This window comes from Nicotiana sylvestris, chromosome 1, assembly GCF_000393655.2.
Source record: "Nicotiana sylvestris chromosome 1, ASM39365v2, whole genome shotgun sequence".
Taxonomy (NCBI): domain Eukaryota; kingdom Viridiplantae; phylum Streptophyta; class Magnoliopsida; order Solanales; family Solanaceae; genus Nicotiana; species Nicotiana sylvestris.
Window position 1 is genome coordinate 128,407,126 of NC_091057.1, and position 15,684 is coordinate 128,422,809.

The 15,684-nt window shown below is 35.9% G+C and overlaps 2 protein-coding genes across 2 annotated transcripts; one reads left to right on the forward strand and one right to left on the reverse strand.

The window, feature by feature from the left end:
• Positions 1-6,578: 6,578 nt before the first annotated feature.
• Positions 6,579-7,611, reverse strand: LOC104210421 (nectarin-1-like). Its single transcript, XM_009759320.2, has 2 exons — positions 7,503-7,611; positions 6,579-7,150 (listed from the first exon to the last, which is right to left on the reverse strand). Exons 1-2 carry the CDS (start codon positions 7,609-7,611, stop codon positions 6,579-6,581), a joined length of 681 nt encoding a protein of 226 aa, XP_009757622.2.
• Positions 7,612-13,017: 5,406 nt separating this feature from the next.
• On the forward strand, positions 13,018-13,941 carry LOC138874507 (uncharacterized). Its single transcript, XM_070153031.1, has 3 exons — positions 13,018-13,400; positions 13,460-13,542; positions 13,673-13,941. Exons 1-3 carry the CDS (start codon positions 13,018-13,020, stop codon positions 13,939-13,941), a joined length of 735 nt encoding a protein of 244 aa, XP_070009132.1.
• Positions 13,942-15,684: the final 1,743 nt, after the last annotated feature.

Below are 15,684 nucleotides of genomic sequence, written 5' to 3' on the forward strand. Positions count from 1 at the left end.
CGAACTAACCATTCCCGCAAGTCATAAAATAGTAAAAGCACATATGAGGGGTATTATTTAGGAGAACATAGATCTAGAAATTAGAATGACCAGTCAGGTCGTTATATTACACATTTAATAGTGGTTTTGAATTGGTTTTCTATCATACTCACAATTGCCTTTCTGACTTGTAGGACATTACCTTTGCAACTCAAGAGTTGGTTCCAAGTAGACCTACTATTGTCATATACTAGGGTAAGGAAATATTTGAAGTTATTATGTGTGGACACATGGTAAGGGCCCTATAGATCTAGATGAAGTATTTCAATGATTTTAGTGGTGTCAGTTGTTCTTTGAGGAAAGGGAAGCCTAGACTACCTAGTCATAGGGAATGGTACACATGAAAGGTTGTTTGGTAGAAAAGGTTGCATGTATAGTGGAAATGCCTCTTATTTTGCTGAAGGGTACATGACCAAGTCTGAAATGCCATAATAGTTCTACATTATCACTAAGAGATGAGCAAGAAGACAAACCAGAAACACTATTTTTATTATTTTAATTGGAATTATTTACAATAGGGAATGTATTGTGGGAATGAGATAGACAGTGTATAATATTCATATTATCATCATGAATAGAAAAACAAGGAAGATCACATTTTTGTTTAGATGCAAGACTACATTTCTTTAGACACTTAGAATAGAGGAAGTACAATTTATCACATATCTTACCAATCTTCAGAGACCTCTTCTGCGAAGGGGCATGTAATAGACAGGAAGTGTCAGTAAAGGATGCAATGCATTTGAGATGTATTGCTAAGGAACTGATTGACATTAGATTGAATTTGAAGGATGGAACAAACAAGACTTTTTACATAACAATTTTAGGTGTCAGGGGCACATCTCCAATTTCAGTTTCTTTAACTTTGTAACCATTTGGAAGTTTAACTAACAGAGGATATGGTAAACTTATAATATTTGTAAGTGAGTTGTGCTAAAATTTATATGGTGTGATGTCCCAGAATCTAATATTCATAAGTCAACTTTTGCATTAAAATATTTTTATGATAGATTATCAAAATCAATTGAAGAGGTGCAAGCAATTATACCTGCAAAGTTCATAGAATCTCCACTGATACATTTGCACTGGCTGAGTTTTTTCCAGTACTGCCAATCTAAAAATGCTGTAGCAGGCTGAAAATTTGTCCATACTGCTCCTTTAAAACACTCATGTTTTGATTTTCTCCTTGGTGTTCCCTCCTCTCCTCTATCTATGTTTGCAACTGCATTTGCCATGGTGTTCTTTCCTTTATTGAACCTTACATTGTTGTTGTATCCTTGAGAACTTTGTTTGTACTGTTATGACCCTTAATTAAAACCTTGAGGGTATCCATGTAGTTTATAGCACTTGTCTTTCGTGCGACCTGGTCGTTTGCAATGGTCACAAAAAGGTTAGGGTTTGTTGTTTGTAATCTCATTTCCAGTTGAGTACTTTGTTTTGAAGGTTCTTCCTCCTAGATTAGCATTCACTGTAATAAAATCAACAGTTAGCTGATTTCTTGGCCTGAACTCGCTCTGCTTTTCCTCTTGTATCAGTAGAGCAAATGCATGTGCCATGGATGGCAAAAGATTCATCATGGGTATGCTTCATCAAACAACTGTATAAACTTCATTGAGTCCCATTAGAAATTGTATCAATCTTTTATCTTGTTCTGCCTTATGCATATTTTCCTCTGTCCATAGGTACACATACAATGGTAATGAGTTTTGATACTCAAAGTATTCAATTCTTCCCAGAGCTTCTTCATTTTTGTGTAGTGGCCAGTGATGTCAAGTTCTCTTTGACTCAAGTCATTGATTTCTTTCTGGATTTGGTACAACTTAGATCCATTCATCTGATCATATTGATCCTCTAGTTACTTCCACAGCTCAACAAAATTATTCACATACTCAAAACTATTAGCAATGTCCTTTGCCAGAGAATTTAGGATCCATGAGGTGACCATATCATCACATCTCTCCTATTGACGAAAATATGGAGATGTTGCATCGAGTCTCTTACAATCCCCGTTAATAAAACCTAATTTATTTTTCACTAAACGAGCTCTGAATACACTTCTTTTACAGGAACGATATCCAATTCTATCAAATGGAACAAGTACCAGTGTGGAACCAGAATTGTCGGAAGGATATGTGTAAAGAGGGCTAGTTGTATCGATTACTACCTGTGTTGTTGTCGTTATTGTCATCTCTTCAGTTTGGGCTACAATCGCCATTGAAATTCTACAAAATCAGTTAGATTGATATTCATGTAGCTGAAATATAGCTCAATTTCTTCTATTTTTTGATGAATTGTCACTGTATGCGTTCGATCGGGATTTCCCCCAAATTGTTGGTTGACGAAGAACCCTAGGTTACTCAGTGATTAGAATCAACAGAAAATCAATAGAAGGGCGTGGTCGATGAGAGAACCTCCGCTCTGATACTATGTCAAGATTATAGGTGTTGATTAAGCTCTGTATCTCCTCCAATGGAGGATTCAGTAGCTTCAAGAAGATGGAGTTCGTAGAGAGAGAAATGAGAGTTGTACGTTTATCTTTATAAGTCTATTTCTTTCACTATTGTCAAGATTATAGATGTAGACTAAGCTCTGTATCTCCTCCAATGGAGGATTCAGTAGCTTCTAGAAGATGGAGTTCGTAGAGAGAGAAATGAGAGCTGTAGAAAATCTCTAACTTTGTGAGATAAAACTTTAAGTCTTGTATTGAGTAATATTCAGTTATATACAAGTGTACAGCTAAGATACAGCTGGAAAGATAATAAACCTCCACTAACAAATCTGTTAACAGACTATGCTAACTAACACTAACTAACAGTGTGCTGACTCAACTCAATAACAATATCAATATAGTCTTAATACAAATAGTATTATTTATACTGAAACTGTACAAAATTGCTACGAGACAATAAATAAATGGTGCAAATAGTTAACTAATAAAAAAGCAGTGCAAAGATGATTGAAGGCCTCCGAAGGGACCACGTCCAAGTCAAATGAATGGAACGAATAAAGATGAGGATTTAACATAAATAATTCTCATGAACATCAATCATATATTACACAGATATTCATGAACATTTGAACTTGGGTCTCTACTGAATTTGAATTTAACTTGCTGGAAAACCTTTTCTTAATTTGGCTTGTTCTTCTCCTAATGTGAACAGAAGCAACTTATGCCATCTTTTATACAAGGCGTGGATGCATGTTGTTGCCCTCTCCTCTTCCCCAAATTAAAAAATATCCAAGTAGTTTAAAAGGACTAATTAATCAATTACACAATTCAATTCTAAGATCCAATCTACTAACGTATTCCCATTCCTATCCAAGTCCATTCTGCGAGAAATTAAAGCAGAAGAGAATTGAGAGAGGAACTCATCTTGGCCCATTGACAACGTAACACCCTTTACGTTAAGCTCGCGAATGAGAGCAGGACGCACCTAAATACATATTGGGCCTCTACAGAAGACTCAGTTAACTCATTTCGGACTGGTCATTCAAAAATAACTAGCGTTTACGAAGTCAATGAAAAATAGTCACTATTTTGCTGCAACAGAGACCGATCCAGCATAATATACTGGAGTTCGAGCACCTGTGTATGAACTCCAACATATTATGCTGGACCGGTATACTTGTTGACTCCAGTATAATATACTGGAGACTGAAGCACCGGTGTTCCAAACTCCAGTACATTATACTGGACAATTATACTTGCTGGAACTCCAGTATATTATGCTGGAGTTCTAGTGTACTTATGCTGGAACGCCATCATATTATGCTGAAGTTCCAGCATACTTATCCTGGAACTCCAGTATAATATGCTGGAGTTCAAGCATACTTATGTTGGAACTCCAGTATAATATACTGGCGTATTTTTCGGGTTTTGAACAATGTTTTCTCTCACATTTCTCTTTACATGAAAAGTGGCTAAATTTCGATTACTTTTAAAACTGAGCTATTTTTGAATGACTAGTTGTAAATATGGCTATTTTTGAATTTCTCTCCATTAAGAGGGATGTAATGTAGCGACAATATTTGGAATTTTCCTGGCAATTTTACACTGTGGGTGTGTTTGGTATGACAAAAAATTTCCTATTTTCCACTATTTAATTGCACAAAATAGTTTGGAAAATAATATCACATTTTCCTGAAATTGAAGGAAAATGATTTCCCTATCCCCGTAAAAAAAAAACATTACCATTTTTTTGTGTTTTTCAATTTTCTGTATGTTTCGTTTTCTGCACCACCCACCCACCCCAACCCTGTCAAACCCCCCTCCTCCTCAATTTTTTTTTTACATTTTGTTAAAATTTTCAATTTTCTGTTTATTCGTTTTTTCTAAACCCCCCACCACCAACCCCACCTCCCCGGCAAATTTTTTTTTTTTTTTTTTTGTTTTTCATTTTTTGGGTTGACGAATGTGTGGGATTCGAAGACTCCCCCGCCCCCACTGCGGCAATATATATATTCAGTTCTGGTTTTTTCATTTTTGAGTTTACATGTTCAAAATTTTACGTGTTCCAAAGTTATGAGTCAGAGGTTTATGTGTTTGGAAGTTAGCGGATTTAGAATTTATAGAGTTTACGGGTTCGATGTTTGCGAGTTTGAAAGTTTAGCGGTTCAGAAGTTTATGAAATTTGTGGGTTCGGAAGGTTGTTGGTTCGAAAGTTTATGGGTTCATGTTTATTGTATTTAATTATTTATGAATACTTTTGAGAAGTTATTTTCCTTAATTTGCATATCAAACACCGTAGCTTCAAGTACCTTGGGTCAGTTATCCATGGGGGAAGGGAGATTGATGAAGATGTCGCACACCGTATTGGGGTAGGATGGATGAAGTGGAGGTTAGCATCCGGAGTTTTGTGTGACAAAAGAGTGCCAACAATACTCAAAGGTAAGTTCTATAAAGCGGTGGTTAGACCGGCCATGATGTATGGGACAGAGTGTTGGCCTGTTAATATCTCACATATCCAAAAGATGAAAGTAGCTGAAATGAGAATGTTGAGGTGGATGTGCGGGCACACCAGGATGGACAAGATTAGAAATGATGATATTCGGGAGAAGGTGCACGTGGCTCCCATTGATGACAAGATGCGAGAAGCGCGACTCAGATGGTTCGGGCATATAATGAGGAGAAGCCCAGATGCTCCAGTTAGGAGGTGTGAGCGGCTGGTTGTGGAGGGCACGAGAAGAGGTAGAGGGCGGCCTAAGAAGTATTGGGGAGAAGTGATCAGGCAGGATATGGCGAGACTTCAGATTTCCGAGGACATGACACTTGATAGAAATTTGTGGAGGTCGAGTATTACAGTTGTAGGCTAGGAGCTAGTTGAGTCTTGCGTTACTTTGTTCCATTGTGAGCCTAGTCTGGTAAGGTTTTAATCGAAAATTACTAGGGGCATTGTCGTGTCTTAATATTTTCTCTTTTCGGTGCTAGATCTATTTACTAGCCATCATTTCTGTCTTGTATTTTCTTATGCATTTTATGTTCCTATTTTTCCTATGATCTCTATGGTGAAACTAATATTCTCCCCTTTTGTTTTTCTGGTTTTTCTTGTTATCTTGAGCCAAGGGTCTTTCAGAAACAACCTCTCTATCCCTTTGGGGTAGGGGTAAGATCTGCGTACATACTACCATCTCCAAACCCCACTTGTGGGATTTTCCTGAGTTGTTGTTGTTGCATATCAAACACCGGAAAATGAGTAAGATTACTACTTTTTCGAGAAAATATTAACGCACCCTGTATCTCCCCTTCCTTTTTGTGTATTTTCTCCTTTTTGTTTGGTGTCAAAGTCTTTTTCTGCAGAGTCGTGGAGTGACTCCAATTCTTTACTCATATTTCATTGTGAATTTCTATTTCCTACTTCGATTTTAACCTGAATGGATGATTACCACGTAAATAACATATATGCTATTCTCTGTCTATTTTTAGTTTATTCAATTGCTTCTACGTTCCTTACCTCTCGTGGTTGATGGTGTAGGATAATTAATCACATTATAAAATTCGCATAAATAATACGTGTCTGGTTGGCCGCATAATTAGAAAAAATAACTTCTGCACATAAATAATCCATATAACAATACATAGATTTCCTTTTAGATTAAGTAATTTGTGTATAAAATACTTTATTTTTAATCACTGCATAAACAATTAATGCATTATAATTTTCACATAACTAACATGTGAATTAAATGACCTTTGTGCGGAACTTGTGAAATTCAATGATGATTAGAAGCATGGCAAAAAAATAAATAAATAAATAAATTACACAAGCTATTTTTAAGCTTAAACTTGAATCGTACCGATAAAAAGATTCTATTAATCCAAAAAGATTAAAAGGGGATATTACGCATTATGAAATTTTAGCTTATTGTTTATAAGATACCATAGATGCGTTCTAGAAATCAAAACCAAACAGAAAAAATTACAATCATTTATATAGGACTTGTACCATTGTAGCTAGAGCCAAAGAGAGACGGTATAAATACATATACATAAATAACTCTTATCCACCATATTTATTTATTATATGCTTACAATTAAGTGACTACATAATTGCCTGATTATGCTCCATGGTCACATTCGTAGGTACAAGTCTTGCTCTTATCGCCCGAACTTCCTCAACACTAGTTTGAAATGCCCTGGCCACGACATCGTCTGGAATTTGAGGTCTACTCGCAAACATGGAAAGTGCAATAACCTGAACACCAGGATTTTGGCTGTTAAAGGCCACAATAATAGTTGCGTTACCTCTGCCAACATTAAAGCTGAAATGGATGAGCCCTCTTGGGAAAACAAAGACTTCACCCTTTGTGATCAACTTGTTAACAAAAACATTGTCCGTAGTGATAAATCCAGCCCTTAATTGACCTTCAAGTACGAAAATTATTTCTGTGGCTCGAGGGTGAGTATGTGGAGGGTTTAAACCATCAGGATCGAAGTCTACTCGAGACCATGACATTCCCAGTGTGTTAAGGCCAGGCATGTTAAAAACGTTGGCTACCGCGACTCGAGTGCCAAATATGTTGGGTTCTCCTGGTTGTGCAATTCCCATTGATGCAAAATCTTCTGGAGTGAATGTAAAGTTCCTTTTGCATGAAAATCCATTCACCGTTATAGCTGTTTCACGTATATATTAAAAAAATGTTATATGAGTAATTAAATAAGAATAATCAACATTACGATTATATATATATATATATATATTTATTGTGTGTGTGTGTGTTTTAAATTGCTCCAAAGATGCTTTAAACTAGCTAGACTTTTTGCTTATACTAATTTTTATGTTTACATAAGAAAATAATTTTGACAGATGAGTAATTAGTTGTATAATTGGTAGAAGCAGCAGACATTGAGAAAAGAGACATACATTAATTCTCAATCAATGAAAACCATAACTGTTTATTATAATAAGTAAACCATAGAGAAAATGAGATGATAAGAAATTGGTTATTGGAAAAGAAATACTAACATGAGTTGTAATCAGCGACACAAATATCCTGAAGTGGATCTGGATCTGACGCAGAAACTTTGTTAAAAGTAATAGTTAAAATGGTGATGGCTACCTTGAAAAGGATCATGTAAGCCATGGATAGGATTGGAGGAAGTTATAAGAGGAGAAAAAACGGTAGCTTTATTTATAATTAAGGGGCGTCATCATATTTATATTATTATATATAGGAGTTTCTCTTGATCAGGATTGATCTAGCCATGGCTCTACAAGTAATTCTGAACTCAATCTTTCATTTTAACGATTCCAACACGTAAGGAATGATAGTAACAAAATTTTGCAAATCATATATGAAATCTCATATGTGTGCAAGCCTAGTCCCCTTTAAAGTAATATAATTGCACCAAGGCAATTGTATTACTTCCATGTCTAAATCAAATTAATGTAATCATCTAGAAGACCACCTTCTCCCATAATTTGTTACCTAGTAAAATGAAAAATAAAAATGATGAAAACGTATAGAGTTTCCACTCATAAGACAAATTCCTTCACTAAAGTTACTGTAGTACTCATTCCTTTCTCCAGAAAGGAAATAAAAAGCATATGAAATGTTGAAATTGCTGGAAACTAGTAGTGTTCCACTGAATACAAACTAATATTAAATCACTGTACTCATTCCTTTATCCAGGTAATTATATTCACGCCTGGTATACTAACTGGTGTAAAAGCTGCGTATTGAATTAAATAAAGCCTTTTGATATTAACATCAATTTCCTATTAAGTAGCAAGCTCAAAATTGATGCTTTTTCCAAATGATTGGATAAAGAGTAAATATGTAATCTCAAGTGGCAAATGCATCTTGATTTAACACTATCTCTGATGTAAGATATATATCCAATCAGACGCTTAACAAGAAACAAGCACCTTCCTGAGACGTTAGAACTCTTTGTGAATTTAAGATAATTATCAGTGACTTTTGTGGTCTGTGTTGGCTGGATGGTTACCGTATTATTATTTGGAAAGAAATGTAGCGTGAGGTTGAGTTTTCAAAATAATTACAATTGTTCCGACATTGTGGAAGATTAGTTCCCCTCCTCCCTCTCCCTCCCCAAATAAAATAAAATATATCCAAGTAGTTTAGGTTCTACATTGACCTTAAAAACAGGGAGAATATATGACTTAAAAATACCAATTACTCAATTCCACAATCCAATCTAGTAATCTACTAATGTATTTCCATTCCTTTACTAGTCCTATCTATAAGGAAACATAAGAGACTAGAGAGAGGATCTCATCATGCCCGTTGTCTCTTTATGTTAGGCTTTCGAATATTAGTGAGAGCAGAACACACATTAATATTCTGGCCTGATCCAAAGACTTGTTACCTCATTAAGCTTTGCTAAGGCCTTTTCAAATTGGGTTTTGTTCTTCACTTTTGGTCGCGGGATGTATAATATATGCATTATCGATGTATAATGTATATGTATATATATATATATATATATATATATATATATATATATATATATAATCTATGTATACTGACTAAAAAAATAAATAATGAATCTGATTGGCTATTTATGTAACTGCATATCCCTCTCTTTGTATGTTTTCTCTTTTTTGTTGAGTGCGAATTTTTTTCCACAGTCCTGGATTAATCCACTTTGTGACTCGTATTTGACAGTAAATTTGTATTTCCTACGTTGCTTTTAATCGAAAGGAAGATTACAACGTAAATAATATATATAATGTTCTCTGTATATTTCTAGTTTACTAGGCTTAGGGTACGCACGATGTACGTGAATCCTGTCTCAATACAACAACAACAACAACAACAACAACAAACTACCCAGTGTAATCCCACAAATGGGGTCTGGGGAGGGTAGGATGTACGCAGACGTTTCCCCTACCTTACTTACTGAGAATCCTATCTCAATGATCATGAATATTGGTTGTGTCTAACTAACTTAATAATTAAAGAAACTACCTCAGAAGTCCGCAATTATCAATAATTCAACATAAAATTTATTTCAAGTTTGCAATTTAGTAATTTCAGTTTCACGCTCAAGAATCATGAAAATCTAAATAATCTTGAAGAATACAAATTACAACATATAAGCAAGCAACTAATAATTAGTGAACTTTAAGTAAACACTAAATCAAAGTGCATGTCACGACCCAAAAATTCACCGCAGGCATCATGATGGCACCTAGTTTATAAGACTAGGTAAGCCGATTACTAGACAATTAAGACAGTTTTTAACAATGATAATTTGAAACATAGTTTAACATAAACATCGAAACAAAAGCAGAATAAGCCTACGCGGAAATAATCATAACAACCTCCCAATATGGGTAGTACAAAGTCACGAACTCTAGTTGAATACAAGGAATGATCTTAAGGATCAAAATACAATACTGTTCAAATGACAAACTGATAGTACAATGTAACGAAAGGATTCCAAGGGTTTGCGATGACCAAGCAGCTCTACCTTAGATCCTCACGATCAACAAGCTAACTCTTCCGGGTCAAATATCTCCAATACCTAGCTCTGCACAAAAATATGCAGAAGTGTATTATGAGTACACCATGATTGGTACCTGATGGTAGGCTATAATCTCGTATTTTAGTCACTTATTTCACTCTAATTCATTGCACTTTAATTGTGTTTGAGTTTTAATCGCTAGTGTTTTGTACGTATTGTGTGTTTTATGCCTTGTAGGAGTGATTTTGAGTGTTGTAGATGTTACAGAGCTAATTTGAGTTAATTGGAGCTTTGAAGTCTGAGTAAATGCACAAAGAATTAAGCCGGGATCATGTTCGGGGGTCGGGGACCAAGCCTAGAGATCAAAAATCGAAGTTTGAACCATACTATAAGATAATCCCACAGCAGCATTGCGTGAGGCGCCGCGGATCTACAAAACCTGCTGCCTGACAGAAGTTGAGCTCTCTGGATTTCCCCACTAATGCCCTGCACGGCGTATCGCCCCATGCGGCGCGCTTGTGCAATTTTTATAGAGCCAATATCCTATTTTGGCTAAGAGAAGTTGGTTTCGTCTGGATCCGATCCTACTTGGTATAAATATATATAAAAAATATATTATTTTCTGGACTTTTGACACGTATTCGATCTAAGGAGGCTAAGGAGGAGTTGGAAGAATACGAGCACAAGGATTTCATCATTCCTTCCTCACTCAAGACCCGAGTTTGGATTGAATTTATGATTTCCTATACTTTTATTATATTTGTGATGAATTAATCCATATCTATGGAGTAGTTCTCATTAGGGTTTGATGGATTTGGTGTATTGATGATTGTTTGTGGGTTATAACTCTAGTTTTATGTATTGAAGCGTTTTTGGATGATTTAATTGTTGAATCTATATTCACTTGTTCATGTAATCGAGAGAGGCATAACTTGTGATATCTTTGCATTATATTATTGGTTGAGTTCATTAATTCTTCTTAGTAATCGAAAGAGGCTAGGTGAATAATTGATTAAACTTAGTTAGGAGGATAATCGAGAGAGGTTCTCCTAAAGACTAATCCACTACGTATTCTTGCATATCTTCACAGAGCTTAAATTGGTTCATATCGTGATGTTGAGACTTAATCGAGAGAGGAGTTTCTACTTAACGTTTGAACTAATAGTTGAGTGAATTCGAGAGACTCACTTGAATATTAGAAGTGAATTATCTAGAGTTAAATCTTAGACAATTATCATGCACCTATCCTATCAAAACTCTATCTTGTCCTACTGATAACCTTCTTTGCTCATTTATTATTTTGATTGTGACTAGTCAATAACTTTATATTTTTAGTTAATTTTATTATTAATATCAAAAATCTCAATTGTTGATCTTCGTGGATAGCAATCAAGCTGGAAACTACGAGAGTACTATTTAACTCCAATCCCTGTGGATATGATATTATACTATACTATATTTGATTAGCGAGCATAATTTAAGTGTGTGTTTCGAACTTGTCAAATTTTTGCGTTGTTGCTGGGGATTGACAATTAATAGTGTTTGAAATAGTTTTTAGTGCTAATTCAGGAATTTTCCTTTTATTTTATTTTATTTTTCTCTTTTTACGGTTGGTATTCTTAGACTGTGCGCAGGTTACATGTTAAGATTAGTGCATGACTCGAGCTTTTAGGAAAGAAGTGCTACCCTACGAACCAGAGATAGAAAACAACTACAACAGCTGCGGAAGGAAAGAATCTCACCGAGACATTAGAGAAGGTTGGGCAACCCTCAACCAAAGGAACTGTGGCTGGAGATGGTGATGAGATTGTAGATTTGGTTGCAAGAGAGGCATCCCAACAACGAGAAGAAGCTTCTAGTGATGTTGAGGAAGCAGCTATTAAAGATACATAGATTATATATGAAAAAGAGAGGGCTTAGAGACTTACACAAAATCAACCCTTAGCTGCAGACCAGTTCGGAAATATACCTCCCGTGGGTCTAGGATATCACTGGACGATTATGCTAGACAGGTCTACAACCAAGGATTACCCAGTGTGAGACAACCTCCAATTGCAGCTAACATTTTCGAGTTGAAGCAAGGGTTGCTTCAAACCCTTCAAAACTACTGTGTCTTCAGAGGAAAAATGAATGAAGATCCAAACACACATTTAATGGACTTCGAGGAGATTATAAATACATTTCAATACAATGGTGTGCCACAAGATGCAGTATATTTAAGGGCATTTCCCTTTACACTCAAAGATGATGCAAAACAGTTGCTTCGAAGCTTGCCCATGGGATCAATTAGAACATGGGATGAGATGACCAGAAAATTCCTTGATAAGTATTTCTCATCAGCTAAAATGGGCAAGTTCAGAAGAGAAATCCGTAGCTTCTACCAAAAAGAAACTAAACTGTTTTTGAAGCATGAGAGAGGTTTAAGGAGATAGTGCGAAAGTGTCAACATAGCGGGATTGAACTCTGGATGAAACTCCAGGACTTTATGAATGGATTGACATCAGCCTCATGTAGAATATTGAGCAATGCAGCTGGTAGCCCGTTGATGAAGAAGACTCCAGAGGAGATAGTTACAATTATTGATGAGTTATCTGAAGATGCAAATCAGTGGCCCTCTGAGAGTGTTAAAATAAGAAAATCAACTAATGTTCACCAAGTTGATGTTAATATATCTGTGCAGGTACAACTTGATTCTATGGATAAAGAAATACAGAAGCTGGCCTTAGCTACAATATAAAGTGAGCCTCATACAACGTGTGATATATGTGGAAGATGACACCCTACACTTGAGTGTCAAACTTCAATTGAGGAAGTAAGTGCTGTGGGAAATTAGAACATTAATGCAATGGGTCAGAAGAACCCCGATTTTTTATGGAGTTCATCTGGGGGTACCGCAAATGCATAGCAACAAAACAACCCCAACTTTCAGGGACAAGGAGCTCCGGGCTTTATGAATCAGTTGAGGCCGTAGTTTCAGTCTCAATAGCCCAATCAGCCTGGTCTAGAGGATATAATGAAGACTTCCATTATCAAGATAGACGAGAGGCTAGATGCCCATAGAACAACTATCAAAAACTAGGAACATCCTTTCGAAAACTAGAAAGACAGGTTGGGAACTTGCAACAATACTATCTAAGAGGGTTCCAGAAACTCTCCCTGCTGATACCGAGAGAAATCCCAAAGAAATAGTGAATGTGGTGACCTTGAGAAGTGGGCAAGTGTTGAAAGATCCCACTGCGATCCAAAAAGATGTGATACCTATAAAAGAAAGTGGGGAGCAGCTGAAGAATGATGTTGATAAGAAGAATAAAGGCCTGATAAAAGTTGAGAAAAATAAGAAGGGAGAAACTTCAAGAAGGGAGGAACATGACGAGAGCAAGCATATGCCTGCTCTACCTTTACCCCAAAAGCAATATAGAGAAAAGCTAGACAAGTAGTTTGAGAAATTTCTGGATGTGCTGAAACAAGTTCATGTAAACTTAACATTCACAGAAGTGCTTTCATAAATGCCAGCTTATGCCAAATTCTTGAAGGAGATCCAGGCAAAGAAGAGGAAGATAGAGGAGACCTTAGTGGTCAAGCTCATAGAGCATTGCAATGCGATATTGCAAAATAAACTCCCACAAAAGTGTGGAGTTCTAGGGAGTTTTACTATTCCTTGCTTTTTAAGCTATATTAGTTTTGATAATTCTTTGTGTTATTCAGGTGTCTCAATTAATTTAATGCCTCTATCTATTTACAGGAAACTAGAGAAGGAGATCGGAGAGATAAGGTCTACACCAATTTCTTTGCAACTAGTAGACCAAACAACTCTAATACCCGAGGGGATACTGAAATATGTATTAGTTCGTGTGGATAAGTTCGTATTTCCCTTAGATTTTATAGTGGTGAATATGGAGGAGAACAAGAAAGTCCCCCTCATCCTAGGAAGACCATTCTTAGCAACAGGAAGAGCAATATTAGATATACAATAAAGAAACTCATTCTTAGAGTGGGTGAGGAGACTGTGACTTTCAAGATTGATATATAAAAGGGGGCACAAAAGGAAAGATCAGCTGTAAGTGTTTAATAGAAAGTGAAGGGCGTGAAAGAAAAGGCTGCAGTGAGTGAGAAAGATAAGTATGGGGTGTACCCCAAGAAGGCTGAGAAGAAGCTATCTGCATGGATGTGTGCATTAGTTCAGGCACGAGGAATGGAGCTCGACTTTGACTCAAACCCCCACTAGATGTTCAGGGAAGTTTCCTTTACCTTATGATTTTTAATTGTGTGTCATGGGGACATGCCACAACTTAAAGTGTGCGGTGGGGATATGTTGTATGTATGTATATTAGTTTTAGTTTTGCTTTTATTAGTTTTAGTAGTTGGAGATAGAATTATTTTTTGAAAAAGCATAAAAATTTTAAAATTTTCGATTTTTCCTGACGATGGATATCATCGATTGGTTTCTTGAGGGATTTAAGTCAAAATGGAAAACACAAAAAGATTTTTTTTTGTAAGTAGTGTAATAAGTCCCCCCTTGGTTTTGTTTTATGCCGCAGTTCTTTTCCAAGAGTTTTGTTTGAACCGAGTGTACTTAGTTTTTCTTTTTATTAGGAGTAGGAAACTTTGTGCTATAATTTGAATTGAATGCAATTCTCTTGATTTTGTTATGCTTTGAGAATAACAACTGCTTTAGTTGTGACGCTTAGGTTCAGTTTTTGACTCTTGCATAAGTACCTTAAATAGTATGATCTTAACTTTGCTTAAATGCTTTGACTAGAGTGTCTTGATGAGTCCAATCTTGAGTGTGTTTATGTTCCATGTGTGTGTGAGGTTTTGTATTATTCCGTGCATTGCATTTGATGTATAGAACTTGCCCCGTGTGTTTGCAAAGCGAAATAGTAGTTCTATTCAGTTTTGAAAGTGATATAGACGTTTCTTTGTTGAGCTAGATATATGTTTACCCGCCTAATTATTATTTATCTTAGTTAACCCCTTTGAGTCTGTAATCCTATTTCTTTGGCAACTATATTACAAGCCTTACCTATTTGTTTGAATTGACTATCTATTTGAATATTTTCACCGCTCGTGAGTACTAGAATTTTTATGAACTTTGTAAAAGTTAAAGTGTGGGGTGTTGGTTTGGCTTTTGAGTGGAACTATTGAAATAGGGAGAAAGGTGCAATGTTTTGTAAAAGTAAGAGCCACTTGAAGTGAAAAAAAAAAGAAAAAAAAATAGTTGTACTGTTGTGCAAATAGTTCGTTGATAGTGGTAACTCTTGATGTAATTGTGCTTAAACAAGTAGGGAGTTAATGTATAATGATGTGAATGTGGAGTCATGGTTTGACATAAGTGTGGAGTTTTTAATGTTAAATTGTATGTATTCAAAGTACTTAGGGAGGTGTAGTCGCTCTTATATCTAAATGTATCCTACCCGTCCCGTAGCCTATATTACAACCAATTAAAGTCCTATTTGATCCTTGACCAAATGAACTCAATTAGTAGAGTAGTACACTACGGGAAAGCCTATGGTACGTCTTTTGTGGCATACGAATGCTATTTTTGAGAGTGAGCGAATTCTTTCTATCTTGAGTTTCTAATTGTCCTTAAATTTTATTGTGTGTGAAAATACTATCTATTGTTGTGTGAGGGCACTTGATTCATGAAGGAAAGGTAAGGTCATTGACCTCTGTGTTAGAGTAAGTGAGCGGGTTGTGAAAACTGCGTGGTGCTTTTG

Coding starts and splice junctions, on each gene's coding strand:
- LOC104210421 (XM_009759320.2), bottom strand. CDS start 7,611: ATGATCCTTTTCAAGGTAGCCATCACCATTTTAACTATTACTTTTAAC. Junction 7,151..7,502: donor TGTCGCTGATTACAACTCAT/GTTAGTATTTCT, acceptor TACGTGAAACAG/CTATAACGGTGAATGGATTT.
- LOC138874507 (XM_070153031.1), top strand. CDS start 13,018: ATGCCCATAGAACAACTATCAAAAACTAGGAACATCCTTTCGAAAACT. Junction 13,401..13,459: donor TATAGAGAAAAGCTAGACAA/GTAGTTTGAGAA, acceptor TAACATTCACAG/AAGTGCTTTCATAAATGCCA. Junction 13,543..13,672: donor AGATAGAGGAGACCTTAGTG/GTCAAGCTCATA, acceptor TGTGTTATTCAG/GTGTCTCAATTAATTTAATG.